This window comes from Pogona vitticeps, chromosome 1 (assembly GCF_051106095.1).
Source record: "Pogona vitticeps strain Pit_001003342236 chromosome 1, PviZW2.1, whole genome shotgun sequence".
NCBI lineage: Eukaryota > Metazoa > Chordata > Lepidosauria > Squamata > Agamidae > Pogona > Pogona vitticeps.
Window position 1 is genome coordinate 303,963,914 of NC_135783.1, and position 15,405 is coordinate 303,979,318.

The 15,405-nt window shown below is 39.6% G+C and overlaps 1 protein-coding gene across 3 annotated transcripts in view; it reads right to left on the minus strand.

Moving 5' to 3' along the window:
• Positions 1 to 911: 911 nt before the first annotated feature.
• BUB1B (BUB1 mitotic checkpoint serine/threonine kinase B) overlaps positions 912 to 15,405 on the minus strand; it is a 37,960-nt gene continuing 23,466 nt past the window's right edge. For all 3 annotated transcript variants that reach the window (XM_020795778.3, XM_020795780.3, XM_020795779.3), the window contains exons 18-23: positions 14,880 to 14,989; positions 13,102 to 13,263; positions 10,374 to 10,516; positions 8,167 to 8,338; positions 7,591 to 7,697; positions 912 to 1,452 (exon numbers count right to left, since the gene is read on the minus strand). In XM_020795778.3, coding sequence (XP_020651437.3) covers positions 1,263 to 1,452; positions 7,591 to 7,697; positions 8,167 to 8,338; positions 10,374 to 10,516; positions 13,102 to 13,263; positions 14,880 to 14,989 — 884 coding nt within the window. In that variant the 3' untranslated portion in view covers positions 912 to 1,262. The remainder of the gene's footprint in view (positions 1,453 to 7,590; positions 7,698 to 8,166; positions 8,339 to 10,373; positions 10,517 to 13,101; positions 13,264 to 14,879; positions 14,990 to 15,405) is intronic.

Here is a 15,405-nt window from a genome sequence, read left to right on the forward strand (position 1 = left end):
CTTCACCACTTCAGGGATCCCTTCATCCTGGGGCAGCCACAAGGAGCCACAGAATGATCTAAAGCTAGAAAGTTGCCCCTGCTGGTCCTTCTCTTGCCAGCAGTAATTTTCCAAGTTTAAATAATTCCCCCTCCTGTGCCACGGCTCCTGAAGGGTGTCTGGAGATGAAGGAGATCCTCAAATCTTGAGGGCACCCTAGGAAGTTTTTTAGTGCCCCTAAACAGCTGCGGCTGATGACATCATACTCGTGTGGTGGAAAGTTTAAGCCATTGAACCAGAACTGCATATGATTGGCATGTTCCTCATAATCAGGTTACAATCTCTTTTGCTTGTGCTGAAAGTTAAAAAAATTAAGGTAATGGTTTCATATCTAGAGGACAAGTTCTGAGTGAACACACACATAATCAGTCTGTTAGACTGAAATATCTCTGTGATTCATTTGACACAGATTCATAAACAGCCTGATTCCATATTAAAGTTATAGATTTGTATGATGTTCACATAAACTAGACTGGATTTGCAATTATTTGGTTGGTTGTTATTAAGTCACAAAATATTGGATAAGAAGGATGGGTAAATTATTCAGATTGTCCTGCAGCTGCTCTGCACTAAAATGAATCCTCTCATTGGTACAATCCTGTCTGTATGAAGACCATGGCAAAGGTATAACTCATTGACTGCTGTTTAAACTGCAGCTACAGCACTGCAAATTGTGTAAAATACCATCATATCTACCTTGTTCTCAAGACCTGTTTGGTTTTTTTTTCTTTTTTGAGCTCATAACACTTTAAAGCAACATTTCTATTAGATGAAACTGTCAATCCAAATTACTCAAAAATATCAGCAAAATAGGAAACTTTACATACATAGTAAGTCACTCAAAATTAGTAAAAATATGACAGATTCTGAAAGACAGGTGAATACAAAATAGATTTATTGAACAGTTATTACAAAAAGAAGACAGAACAGGATCTAGATGTACAGAAACACAAGGATGAAAAACTGAAGATAACATGAAGCATACCAGGAAAATTTAATGGCATAGAGAGGTTTGCTAGTGAACAGAAACTGTACATAAGATCAAGGCATCAGCAGCATTCTTTTAATAAGTCATCAGAAAATTATTGTGAAAGTTGTTGCAGTTCTATACATCTAACAGGGAACTGAGAGAAGATGCCATGAATTTTCACTTGCCTTGGGAAGATGATGGTGATCACCAAAACAGAAAAGCTGGGGGACATTAGAGCAATATTTTTGGCAGGTTAGAAAATATTTCCAACATGAAGTATGTCTTCCAGCTTTGTCAAGGAATCACCGAGGCGTTCTTGGAAAGAACTGTCAAACCCACTACTCAAGTTCTCCCTCAGCTCTCTCAGTAGAGGCACAGATGGCTCACCATTTGCATTCAGAATTTTCTCAAAGAAGTGATTCCACAAATCATCGTCAACAGACCTAAAACCATATAGAAACATAATTTATTGTGAATGGGTACTTCAGGATTCCTGTTTAAGTTGGGATCTTTTTCTCCAAAGAGTCCCTAGTGAGGTATAGCTTTATTTCTTAGTATTTAGCAGAAATGTTCGTAGAAAAACTAGTAAAACAGAAACATGAAAAATCACAGATATGAAAGGGAAGCCTCAGAAAGATCTGAAGTATAAATTCCAGCTACTAAGAAACCTGCTGCAATAAAAACCAACAATAGGTTTTCTTTGAAGTTCTCATGCCATTTCATTTGTTAGGAGGAAAGCTATCTAAAAGTAAGCAGCCTGTATACATTACAAATTTATATGTTTATTTATAAGTGTGAATGTGTTCTGGGTTTACCCAAAAAATTATGTGTCATGTTGGCTAAATTTTATGTTTACCGATTCCAAATAAAGAATTGCTAACTTATAGGAAAATACAAATTGTGCAAACAAACCCTATTTTAAAGCTAGAGTTAAAGCTCTGGAGATCACCTAGGTATAAAAGCAGGTTAACTGGTTAATCATCTATGATGACTAAACAGCAAGATGCTGGAGAATTTGCTCATTCTCCACTGTACACTCACTGTATTGTAATGCCTTCCTCTTGGTTTGTTTACCCAAAGGGCAGGCTCAGCTAAAGTTAGACAATTTCAAGGAAATTGTACTTGCAATTGTACTTCAAGTGCTTTACTTATAAGGAAAAAGCCCTTTACTGTATTCTTTAAATTAATTTGATTTTTTTTTTTACTTTATAACTACTGTCCTCTGAAGACGCCGGCCACAGAGACTGGCGAAACGTTAGGAAGAAAAACCTCTAGAACACGACCAAACAGCCCGAAAAACCTACAACAACCATTGGATCCTGGCCATGAAAGCCTTTGAGAATACAATTTTTACTTTGCTCATTAATGTTCCAAAAGTGTCAGAAGAATACATTAGAAACCAGTGAAGACTATAATAGAGGTCAACAGCAGTCAAGCTTAATTTCTACTTTTATATCAGAGGTATTTTATTTCAAGTACAAACTCTTCTATTTTCAAGGACCAGTAGTACATTGAGCATTCGCTTTTAAAACAGGAAACATAATGGTTTGTTCTTAATTAATTATTCAAGGTCTATTGTGCCAATACAACTTCACAAACAGCCAATAGTGAATTGACATTGGTCACTTTCTGCTTATTCAGCCTATAGATTTTTCTGCACAGGGGAGCTGCTCCACATTCTGTGATCACACAGGGACTGTATGGGCAGCACTGGACATAATAGCATGGCCTAAATAAGCCCACAAAAATGTTGTCTGTAGTTTTGTTGCTAACCTGCTAAGCGACTACTACCCATGCTAATAGTGCAACTTGAAAAGAGGAAGCTCCATCCTTCATAGCCATAATGGCAGCATAAGATATTTGGCTGAGCTACCTAAATACACCTTCTAGAAAGCAGACTGGTGGAGAATGGGTAGGTTTCACACCTTCTATGGCCAACATATAGACAACCAAAAAGGTAATGACAGAGAATGAGGGACTTGTTGTCTCTCTACCAGCTCACTTACTTGACATCACAGAACTCTTTGTCATCTATAAATACCAAGTGAAGTGCTGAACACAAAGGCTATGTTAGCAACAGAATCTGTACACCTACAGCATTTTGTCCATCATCCCTAAAAGTAAACTAGCCTAAAGGGATGGCAAGAGATATAATAAGTTGAAACAATCATATCCCTCATGTTGTGAGTCAGGCTTACCTAGGCAGAAGGCAGAATGGCAGATGAAGCATCTTAAACAAATTTATCTGTCTAGCTGGAAATCTTCCATCTGTGCTATTTAGCAATCAGTTTGAAGAATTTGAACAAAATATTCCTGCACATACAGATGTTTTGGCAAGTGTCTCTTTTGCAGTATTCTGCACAGTGTTAATCATTATATACATACGGTTCCTCACAACTTGTCATACTAATATCATGAGCCATCTCTATAAACTCTTGATGCAGTTATTTATTTTCAGGTTTTCTATAAAAGCAAATGGCTTAAAAAGGTATTCCTACTCTTAAATTTTTTTAAAGAAAAAAGTTAATAACACTCTTATACTGAATCTTTTGTATTGGAATAAGCTTAGCTCACTGAAATATTAGTTGTCAGAATGGCTGTCAGCAAAACGGCATGCATCAACCCACATCAAATACTTGTCTATATCTTCCCCAACCCCTGGTTCTACTACGGCAGATGTCTAAAAGCAACTATTCCTTAAAAGATGAAGAAAACATGACCTGGTTGACCATCCTCCAGAGAGCTACAAAGAAAATCTGAGGGGTATTCTTAAGATTGGTGCACTGTAAATTTGATGCATCTTTGAATGATCTGTTGCTGCTGCTATAGTGCATGTGCAAGAAGAGCTGTGTTAGCAAATACACCAAGCTCTATGCATCTGGTCTAAATCCTTAACAAAGGGAAGCAGAAGCTAACTTGACTTGTCAATGGAAATCTTAACCTGTGATACAAAAAGGTAACTTCATATTCCCTTGCTCTTCCTCCAGAGAGCTGTCGGTGGTATACATCATATTCTCCTCAAGGACAGTGAGGGAAATTAAGAGTTGAAAAATTGTTGAAAACCAACCAGTCAGTCCAAAAACAGACATGGCCCACAATTGGAAGAGAAAAATTCTTAACATGAGGATCACAGTGTCACATTGTGAGCACCTCTCAACTCTGGAATTGCTTTGTTTGGCAACTGGTCTTCAAAATTCCTCTGTAACATGATGTCATAATACAGAAAAATTGTTTAAATCAGCTCTCTACACCATTAAGGTGCTTTCCACTCTAATTACAACTACCTCTTACAGCTGTTTCTGTCTTGAATGAGCTCCACAGCCAAGCAAGGTTTGACACCTAATGAAGCTCTTCCCACAGATTATTCACAACTACATACTAATTCTCATTTTACACAGACAAGCTTTGTAAAATTTTCTCTGAAGACTCCTGAGCCTCACCTCACTCTGCTATTTGACTGTGAAATGATTCCAGTCTTTATTTCGTCTTTTATGTTCAGTGTCTCTCTCTGTTTACAAAGTCATCATCAGAAAGGGATGCTTTCACTTAGGCCATGCTCAGTGGGCAAAATTCTGTTCATCCATGTTTCATCTAATTAAATGTGCTGAGCATTATATCCAGCAACAAGGAATTGTGCAATTCAGTGCCACAATTGATCATGCATCCCAGCATGACTAGGTGCTCAATGATCCAGCAGAAGTGCTTTGTAGCTAGCAGATCTGCCTTGGTGCTATCGTAGTTAACACAGGCATAACGTCAAGTTACAGCCATGTAGTTGTGCACCACGATTTTGCCCAACGTTATATAGAAGCAGTATGAAGACAAATACAAATGAGACAGTGTGATGATACAGATCTCAGAACCCACTTAGGTTAAAAATTAAGTGCCTATCTTGCATGCTATTGGAAGTTTACCACCCCTTACAGCAGATGTTTATGTAGTTTTTAAAACGTTCATGATTGTCTACAGAGCTTGTAAAATATTCTACTGGATTAATATACTTTCCTTCAGTACTGTGAAGGCTGTGGGAACATAAACATGTACAGTGGTGCCCCGCACAGCGAGGTTAATCCGTTCCGGATTAACCTTCGCTGTGGGAAACATCGCACTACGGAACAGAAAAAGGCATTGGAACACATTAAACAGCGTTTAATGCGTTCCAATGCCATAAAATACTTACCGTTGTGTGATGTTTCCCAGGGGCCGGCAGCCATTTTCGCGCCCTCCCCTCGCACAACGAGGGCGCCAAAATGGCTGCCATCAGCTGTCTGGCGGGTCCAAAATGGCCGCCGGAACAGCCGAAAGGGCCCGGGGTGCAGCGTTTTCGCGCCCTTGGTAAGCAAGGGGAGCGTGCGAAAACGCTGCCGGAATCCCCGAAATGGTTGCGCGCAGCCATTTCGGGGCTTCCACAGCGTTTTCGCGCGCTCCCCTTGCTTACCAAGGGCGCAAAAACGCTGCACCCCGGCCCCTTTTGGCTGTTCTGGCGGCCATTTTGAAGCTGCAGAACAGCTGATCGGCGGGTCGCAAAGCGAAGGTCAGTAAGCGAGCAGCTTACCGCCCTTCGTTCTGCGATTTCCCGCCTATACGGGCACCGTTTTGCGATCGCATTTGCGATCGCTAAAACGGCCTCGTAGAGCGAATTCATCGCTCTACGAGGCGCCCGTTGTGCGAGGCACCACTGTATTACTATTTCCATCCTACCATTTCTCCAAGAAGCTCAATCAGCTCAGAGCAGGATATGTTTGATATTCACCTTACCCTCACAGCCAACCTGAAAAGATAAGTCAGTTACACTATGTGTTGTATTAAGTGAGTGAAAGAGTGAGAGATTCTCCATGCCTGTGCACCTATATGTACCAGTGGCCAGCTCGAGACCACATAGAAATCTTTGTGGCTAAGCAGGGATTTCATCCTCTCTAGTCTGTATACAACACATTGGCCACTGTATCACAGTGCCTCTCAGGTACAGCAAACAGCTCACAGGCACTGCTTCTTCAGCAAATCCTTGAGGAACAGAGTAGCCTGAACATCAAGGACCTGTTTTGAGTCAAACACACTGTTTCTGAGTCAGGCTGACATCTCTCAGCCTTTTCAGCCCTATAAGGGAAGAATATCTACAGGGTTTCTCCAACAAGAGCTTCAGAGGCACCTATTTTCTTTTTTGGCATTGTGAGAAATGCCAGCAAGTTGGGAGGATGGATGTACAGAGAAGCACTTGCTTGATCAAAGATTTCACGCTGGCCACTGTTGCAGCCTTATGATTACTGCAGATTACTGTGTGTTTTCTTTTAGCTCTAAAAATAATACACATTGCTGAGAACCACATTGTCCTGGACCAAGGCTTAAGACATGGAGAAAGTGTGAAGTGTGGCATTGCGGCTGGTGGTGTGTAGCCACGGACACCTTGGTTTTGGAGGATTCAATCCCCCAAAAGAGATCGGACATTTATGCTATAGAGTCCAGTGGTTCTTAACCTGGGCGATATCGCCCTCCAGGGGGCGACTTTGTTTTCCAGGGGGGCGATGGAACGAAAAGGGACGATGTGGGGGCGAAGGAACAGAAGGGGGCGATGGAGCGAGACAAACCTGAGAAGGCAGCTGCAGCCGCGGTGCTGGCAGCGGATCCAGAGCAGCTGGTGCTGGCAGCGGATCCGGTGCTGCCACTGCGCCGCTGCCGCGGGGAGGGGGGTGATGATAACTTCCTCAATAGCTGAAGGGGGTGTTTCTTTCAAAAAGATTAAGAACCACTGGTATAGATTATTACCACAAATAGCTAGGGTAGATGTTTGTTGATTTACAATTTGTGGCAAAAAAGATAAAGCATCTGAATTTAGATACACACTGGGATCCTTCCCCTCCTTTAAAGACTGTGAGTAATTCTCCACCGCTTGGCAAAACAGAACAAGCAAGCAGGAACTATGAAAGTGTTCATAATACCTACACCAACACTCAGTTTGTTAGAACTGTCTTTAAAAAAATTAGAGTATCAAGATTAGTGTATTATGTCAAATATATCCCTGTGAAGAGCCAGGGAGAAGAAAGACTAATTGATTAATTATGCACTCCCTTAGTTTTTTCCTTCTGGGAAAGGATTCAGGCAACATTTCACAATCCCAAGACAAGATAACTTAAGTAAATGAAATTTCCTCACTTTGGCATTTTTCACTGTTGTAGCTCCGGCTATCAAAAGCTATTATAGATGTTTCCTATAACTAGTCTCTGCTTTTTATTGAAATCACTTGCTAAAAAATTATATAGTTATGCATGGTACTAACATTTCAATATAATGGCTGATTTTTGTGATACTGGTGTTAAAATAACTTACATTTTTATGTATGCTTGTTAGAAAGAGCACTCTAATCACTTTATACCCACTAGGACCAGAAAACAAGTGAATCACGTGCGCTTAAATCCCAGAGCTGTACAGATTAAAATTTGTTCCTGCTATTTAACTGTTCAAACACATAGTCCTAATTTACACATGAATGCCTCTTCTATCAACTAATGGTATCATCTCTAAGCTGTAAATCTAAATAAGTTAGCAAAGAAGATGTAGAACATGCTTGCATGTCTAATACTCACTGGGATAAATCTCTGTTAATTTTCCAGTAGCATTCCTCCTGATGAACTTGCAGATGTTCCCCAAACAAAATCAGATGGACTGTGTCTGCAATGCCAAGCAAGTCCACCTGAAAACACAGAATCATTCAATTAGTCTTGATGTTGTCATCCTTTGAAGTTTCACAGTGTTCATCATCTAATTTGCATTGTAATCTTTTAAATTCTTTTTAAGAAATACAGTCCACTCGAGAAATATATCTACTGCAATTCTCTATTAATCTATGCATAAAATTTTTAGGAGATACCTGTCTGGTGTTAAAAGTAGCAATGACATTAGCACTCTATGCTCATAGTAATACAACTGATTTTGCATGAAGGCAAATGATCCCTCGAGAAAAAAAAATCTGGAAATGAATTCTGCTTGCTTCTTTCAGCCAGTAGAAATCACAGACTTGGATGAAGACGATTTTCCCAAGTGGAAGATTTGCTTGCATAGTTTTTATAGGCAGCTAACCAAATCACATGGTAGCTGCAAAAAAGGACAGTTTTATTTAAGAGTCACCTATATTACTTACAGCAGAGGTAGTAATGTTTCACCTGATATGGAAGAGACTTTTCATCCAAGATTTGCTGCCCATACTGGGTATGGGCTACTGGAAATCTTTTCAGGGACTTTACTGCTGGTTGTAGCTGCAGGTCAAGGCTGTGAGAGAAATCCACTAGTTTCAGAGCACTGTTGGCCTCTGCCATTCCAAAAGGATTGCAAATTCTGAGGAAAGATTTCCAGAGGTTTTTTTTTAAATGGCATATTGTATTTGCACTTAGGTACATTATTGCCTCCCTCTAGTGTCTGCCTTAAGAACTCATGCTAAAAGCAGCTTCGGTGTTTAAACCAAGCTGCTAACCTCAAGAAAGGAACTGCTTTCCTATGATCTCCACTGTACTACATGAATGCCAAATTCCAGTAACCCAGAAATAATCCATAGTATATATGTTAGCCCAAAAGACGCTGCAATGGTCATAATAGTTTTTGCCACACCAGAGGATGAGTAACTAGAAGCAAGTCGATGAAAATGTCACAAAATATCACACCTTCTGAGAAATTATACACTACTGCACATTTATTTGTAGTGTATATACTGATTTACCACACTGTAAATTATAACTGTCAAAATTAATACTACCCATTGAAGCAGTGTGAATACAGTGGTGCCCCGCTTAACGACGAATCCGCTTCATGACAATGTTTTTGCAATCGCTATTGCGATCGCAAAACGAAGTTTTAATGGGCAAACTCTGCTTTACGACGATCGGTTCCCTGCTTTGGGAAGCGATTCTTCGCATTACGACGATCAAAACAGCTGATCGTCGGGTTTTCAAAATGGCAGCTGGCTGTTCAAAATGGCTGCCTGCAGTGTTCAGGATGGATTTTTCGCTGCACAGGCATCGGAAAATGGCCGCCCTATGGAGGATCTTCGCTGGACGCTGAGGTATTTCATCCACTGGAACGCACTGAACAGGTTTTCAGTGCATTTCAATGGGCTTTTTAAATTTCGCTTGACTAGGATTTTGCTCTACAGCGATTTCGCTGCAACTGATTATCCTCGTCAAGCGAGGCACCATTGTATACATACAGGTTTTAAGTTTTTATATATTGTTCTCAGATTTAAATTCAAGTCATGTGAGGAGACTGTGGTCTTTAGCTTCATAAGAAACAAACAGCACAAGAAGGTCAGGAGGTTACTTCACTATAGATACTTTGTTGAATAAAAAAGTATGAGAACCCATAAATTAAATTTAGAGGCTCTCAAAGCCAAAGACTTTAGCAGTAATTGTTATGAATAAAAAAATGGCAAACATGACATTTTCGGGGGGGGGTTGTATCTGCAGTAGTCCTGGAATTTTGCATGGATAAAGGGAAGTTCAAGATAGGTTAATGCTACTGTATATGCAGATTGCAGAGAGAATATTTATACAGGGTATTTAAGTGTTCACTGTTTTATGTACATTCTCTAAGCATTATGAATGCTCTATAAAGCACTCCCACATTATTATTCTCCTGGGAGCCTTAGGCAGGATGAATAGTGTCTTGATATTTGAATTGGTGGCTCAAAAGCATATAAACTAACTAATTTATTTCTTTAAAATAGTTTTACCCCACCTTTCTCCTTAAAAGAACCAAGGCAGCTGGCTGGCTAACTAAATTTCTTTCTATTTACTTTTATATTGCTTGATTAACGAGAGTCACTGCTCTGGGTGGTTTACAATTAGATGAAACAAAAACAATATAACAATAGCAAAACAAATCATCAATGAAAGGATAACAAATAATTAGAAAAATAATCAAAATATATTCACTGCATTAAAAATAAAACTAAAGCTAAACCAAACAATGGCAAAACAGGTGGCATAAGTATGACAGGGCTCAAAAGAGCATGGCTTCTGTGAGCATCCTCTTAAAAGCTGAGCAGGAAAGGGTCTGGTGCAGCTCTAATGGGAGCCAGTCTTTCCCATCCTACCCCCCCCCCAGATGTGTTGAATTACCCCATCCAGAGTAGCTATAAATACAAGAAATGAAAAATGCTTGAATTTACCATCCCAAACATTCTGTGTTCAATTCTAGAACAGAAATAACTATGAAGAGGTGTTCCAAGGAAGACCTCTTATAGATCTAATTTCCCCATTTGAATGCCTAACTGTTATATTCTCTGTTTCCAAAATTATGTCTTCCGTCAATTTAGGACACATTTTATAAAAGGCAGATGAGAAAGTAAAACACTGGTGGTTTTGAAAGTGCTACAAACCTGTCTCCCAAGAACAGTGTCCCTGGATGCAGATTTCCATGAACTATATTTATTTTGTGCAGTTTCTCCACCACTTCCAGGAGATTGTCAAGGATCAGCATAACCACTTCTTGCGGAATAACTTTACAATACTGAAGCATATCCTGAAAAGAAAAGAAAAAGTATTATTTTACCATCCAGGAATCAAATCAATACAACTGTTTGTACGAAGTGTTTTATAGAGTGAACTTCAGTCTAGATGGGTGGGGTATAAATTTAATTAATTAAAATAAAGTTTAAGAAAGGGAGGTTTCTATTAAATGTAGAGAATTCTGTGACCAAAGTATATCTTAGAACGCAACCCTCGCTCTTTTTTTGTTCTTTTTGGCATTTAAATGACCAGAACAAAATGGTTATTTGAAAAGCAGCAAAACATGGTCTTATTTTAAAGCATTTAGGTAAAGGTAAAGGTTAAAGGTTCCCCTTGACAAATGTCCAGTCATGTCCGACTCTAGGGGGCAGTGCTAATCCCCGTTTCCAAGCCATAGAGCCAGAGTTTGTCTGTAGACAGTTTCCATGGTCACGTGGCCAGCGCGACTAGACACGGAACACTGTTACTTTCCCACTGTGGTGGTACCTATTTATCTACTTGCATTTGCATGCTTTCGAACTGATAGGTTGGCAGGAGCTGGGACAAGCGACAGAAACTCACTCCATCGTGTGGATTCGATCTTATGGCTGCTGGTCTTCTGACCTTGCAGCACAGAGGCTTCTGTGGTTTAACCTGCAACACCACCAAGTCCCTTTTAAAGCATTTACCCACCATGAATATTAGATTAAGATATATATTTGTAATATAAGTAGGAATAAGGCAGATATTGAATTTTTCCAAAATAAAAACATGATATTTGGGATAACAATGGGGAAAATGTTCTGTGAAATACAGGAATGAATTGAAAGCTTGTTAAGTGTAACACAACTAATTTCATCAAATGTAAGAGGTTTTGTGCTAACTTAAGGACTAAAAAGTTACACTTGCCATATTATTATACACTTAAGACACTGATGTAGTAACTTGCAATCCACAAAAGCTTAAGCCAAATAAAATGTGTTAGAGTTTAAGATGCCAGAAAGCTCCTTGCTTCTGCTACAAGAGTAAATGAGCAACAGGACTCTCACCAGCATGTAACAGGATATATTCTACAGAATTCAACAGTAATAATTAGTGCATGTGCAGTAGAGCTCGTCTTATTACAAGACCACATAAGTGTTTTTGGTTCTGAGCATCCTCTGATATCCATCTAAATATTATGTGCTCTCTCTTTTACAACACAAATGCATGGCTTTTCATTTTCAAGACCTAGCTTTCATACATCTTAAGGGCAAAAATGAAGATATATACACAGTGGTAACAAAGGCTATAGCAATTTGTATGTACAGTGGTGCCTCGCTTAGCGACGTTAATTCGTTCCGCAAAAATTGCTGCAGAATGAAAACGTCGCTATGTGATATTAAAAAACCCATAGAAACGCATTGAAACCCCTTCAATGCGTTCCTATGTGCTTAAAACTCACTGTTGAGCGAAGATCCTCCATAGCGCCGCCATTTTCGGTGCCTCTAAAGCAAGGAATCCGTCCCTAAACACAGCGGGAGGCCATGGTTTTTTCCCGGTGGCCATTTTGAAACCACCGATCAGCTGTACGAAAATGGGGGCTTTGCGATGATCGCTTCCCTGCGATCATCGCAAAGCAAAAATACCCCATAGAGAACATCACAAAGCGATCGCTTTTGCAATCGCAAAAACAGCGTCGCTAAGCGATCTCGTTGCTAAATGGAGTGATCGCTAAGCGAGGCACCACTGTACCTACACTCTCTATATTAATATAGAGTATACAAATTAAATTTTGCTTTCAGGAAGTTACTAGGGCATTCTTATATATACATCTGGAGCCAGGCGGTGTAGCATGGCATCTCCCAATTTGAAGAGACACTTGTTCAGCAGACCGAGACAAAGAGGCAGTCCCGAAACCACCAAAATCAGGGACCTGGACAGGGGACAGATTGTGTTTTTCTTCAGTGTGGAAGGGATTGTCACTCTCGAATTGGCCTTCTCAGCCACACTAGGTGCTGTTCCAAGTCCCCCATTCAGAGCATGTTACCATAGTCTCTCAAGATTGAAGGATGCCTACACATCTTATATACATGACTTCAAGCCTGGGATTTTCAACAGTTACAGAGATCTATGGCACCCAGACACATTTTGCTGGCTTTGTATAGCAGATTCATATGCTTTATGGCAGTGGTTCCCACTCTTAGGTCCCCAGACCTCCTTGGACTAAAACTCTCAGAAGGCTTCACCATTAATCAGGATTTCTGGGAGTTGCAGCCCAAGAACAGCTGGAGACCAAAGACTGGTAACCACTACTTTATGGCATGGAGCGAACTCTGCAATATCATTACTTTTAAAAAGAAAACGGGATTTTAATGTCCAAACAGACACAAGGGAGACAACGAGAAGAGAGGAAACTGGAGATAAGGATAAACAGTGGATGAAGTCTGCTGTTACTCCAGCTTAATTACAAGCGGGGAAAAGGACTACAAAGTCTCAAAATCAATCAGCAGGAAAAACTCAGCGGCATTTATCCCCCCCCCCATGATCACAACATGAAATAAGTGGCACCAACATTTACGAACCCCTTGTGATATGAACCCCCATTCTGTCTTCCATACTTCGTTTATCCACACTCACCTGGAGAGTAATGCAATTTATCTGCTTATGTAGAGTCACACAGCCATTGTGGTATAAGAAACAAGTGCAGTTTTCACTAAAGTTGTGATCGAACTCAGCACCCAAGCGTGCCTGTAACTGCAGCAATATATAGAAGTCCCACGGCACAGGCTCACAATGTACCTACATAAAAGAAAAAGAAAAACCCTGACCTATAGATACAGCTTCCCAAGGTGAAATTGTTCATTTAAATAAAATTCAGGTATTTGTCCAACATTGGGTGACAGTGTTTATGAAGAAGACCATTCTTTTGAGCTGACATGACCAATCTCAAAAGATCAGTTGAGATCTCTTATACTGGAAATGTGCCAGGACAATACTGATGTATTTAGTTTCATTTCTGTGAACTCTCTCCCAGTGTAGAGGCCCAAGATGGTTCACAAACAATTACATGATAGATATATGGTAAGTTAGAATATTAAAAACATGTAACATTAAAAGGGCCAGTGGTTTAAAAAAGTTTAAAAACACAGACAAAAAAATAAATAAAAATGTATAACATTCCACAAAGAAATCTTTTTTTGGTTGTCTACTCAGTTCTAAAAGCCTATGAAGATTTCTGCCTATTGGCAGAAGGGTAAAAAGGAGGGAACAAACCAAGCCTTTAGTGTGAGAGGGCACTCCATAACCTGGGGAGCAGCTGTTGAAAAATTTGTCCCTCATGCAACAAGAGAGGGGCCTCCCCCAAGATCTTAAATGCCAGGAAGGTTCTTATGGCAAAGTATAACCTGGATACAAGCTGTAGAGGAGTTAATTAGGGCATGACCAGCACTTTGAATTGACGTGGGAATAGGATTATCAGGCAGTGAAGCTGTTGTGAGAAGGGAGTTATGTGCTTCCTGTAAAATCACATTGCTCACATTGTATTCTTGATTTACTGCAGATAAAGGCTGTGAGAATACATAGGCCAAAATCCTATTAGTTATGCCCACCAATACAATGTTGTCTATGTAACTCTGAGCAGCAAATTGCTACAATTCAAGAAGCTGGCATAGGCATTTCTTATTGTACCAATTCCATTTGTTGTACAGCAGAAAATGCCTATCCTGACATCTTAAAAGTTACCCAATGGTATAACGTCAGTGGAAATATACACTAGAATTCCAGCCATATTTCCACCAAAGTAACAGAGGTGCGATGTCAAGGCAAAATCTCATTTCACCGTAACGTCTCACAAGAGCTTAGTTAGCAAAATGTTCTCCTCTAGTAAGGGTGACTTAGGAACAGGAAACAGAGAGAGAGAGAAAATTAGGATAACAATAAGATTCTCTTCCGCAACAAGTTCTAGGACTTCTGCTATAGGGTATCCTCAAAAAGTGCTCCTGACAATAACATTAAGCTATATTATTCATTTAAACGAGTTGCTGATTACTTTCTAAGGACCATTGAATGCCAGGTCTAGAGTTTTATGAGCCATATTAGAACTATTTTATTCCCCATGTTTCTAACTGAACCACAGTTCTGGTTTTTCATTGCTGCACTTTAGCTTAATAGTTCTTTTACATTTTAAATCAATCTAACTTTGCCATTTTGCTGCTGTATTTTTAAATGTTGATATTGCAATATTGTGTACTCTTTTTCTAAATTTGGAAACCACTTGGGTATTTTGATTGTTACTGTTCAGAAATCACTCAGCTGGAAAGCCACAATGCAATTAAAGGACAGTAAAATTGTTATAGATGCAATAAAAATTAGGAGAAAAGAGTAAAATAAGGAATGGACTAGAAAGATGTATATACCTTTATTAAAAATGAAGTTGAGACATGTGCAAAGTTGGCTGGTACAGCAAAGAACACCTTGTCATCCTCACTGATCAAATATTCACGAGTAATAGAATAAACCTCATTCCCTGTTGAAATAAGATTAGGTTTGCAGCAATCATTAGCAACACAGTCAAAACAGCCTCTAGAGACAGCACACTGTTAAAAGCTTAACTTGTAGGTTGAGCTATAGGTTTCAAGCTGAAGTATATTCCTTTCTATATATACTGTATATATTATTATATGCCACTAAAATCACTTATATACAGTTCCCTGTCAACTACTAGGGGGGAATCCAATGTTACACAAGTCCTGCTGTGTAACAGCATTTTCTCTCCTCCCATCACCTCTGTATGGTCCCACAACTCTTTCGAGAAGACTTTGGAAGTACAGAAGAGGATCCATTCCATTAGGTTATGCCATTCTGCTGGTTGTCAGACACAACTCTATATCTCAAAATCAACAGACTAGAATCTCAGCTGCTATCTGCTTTAGTAAAGCCACA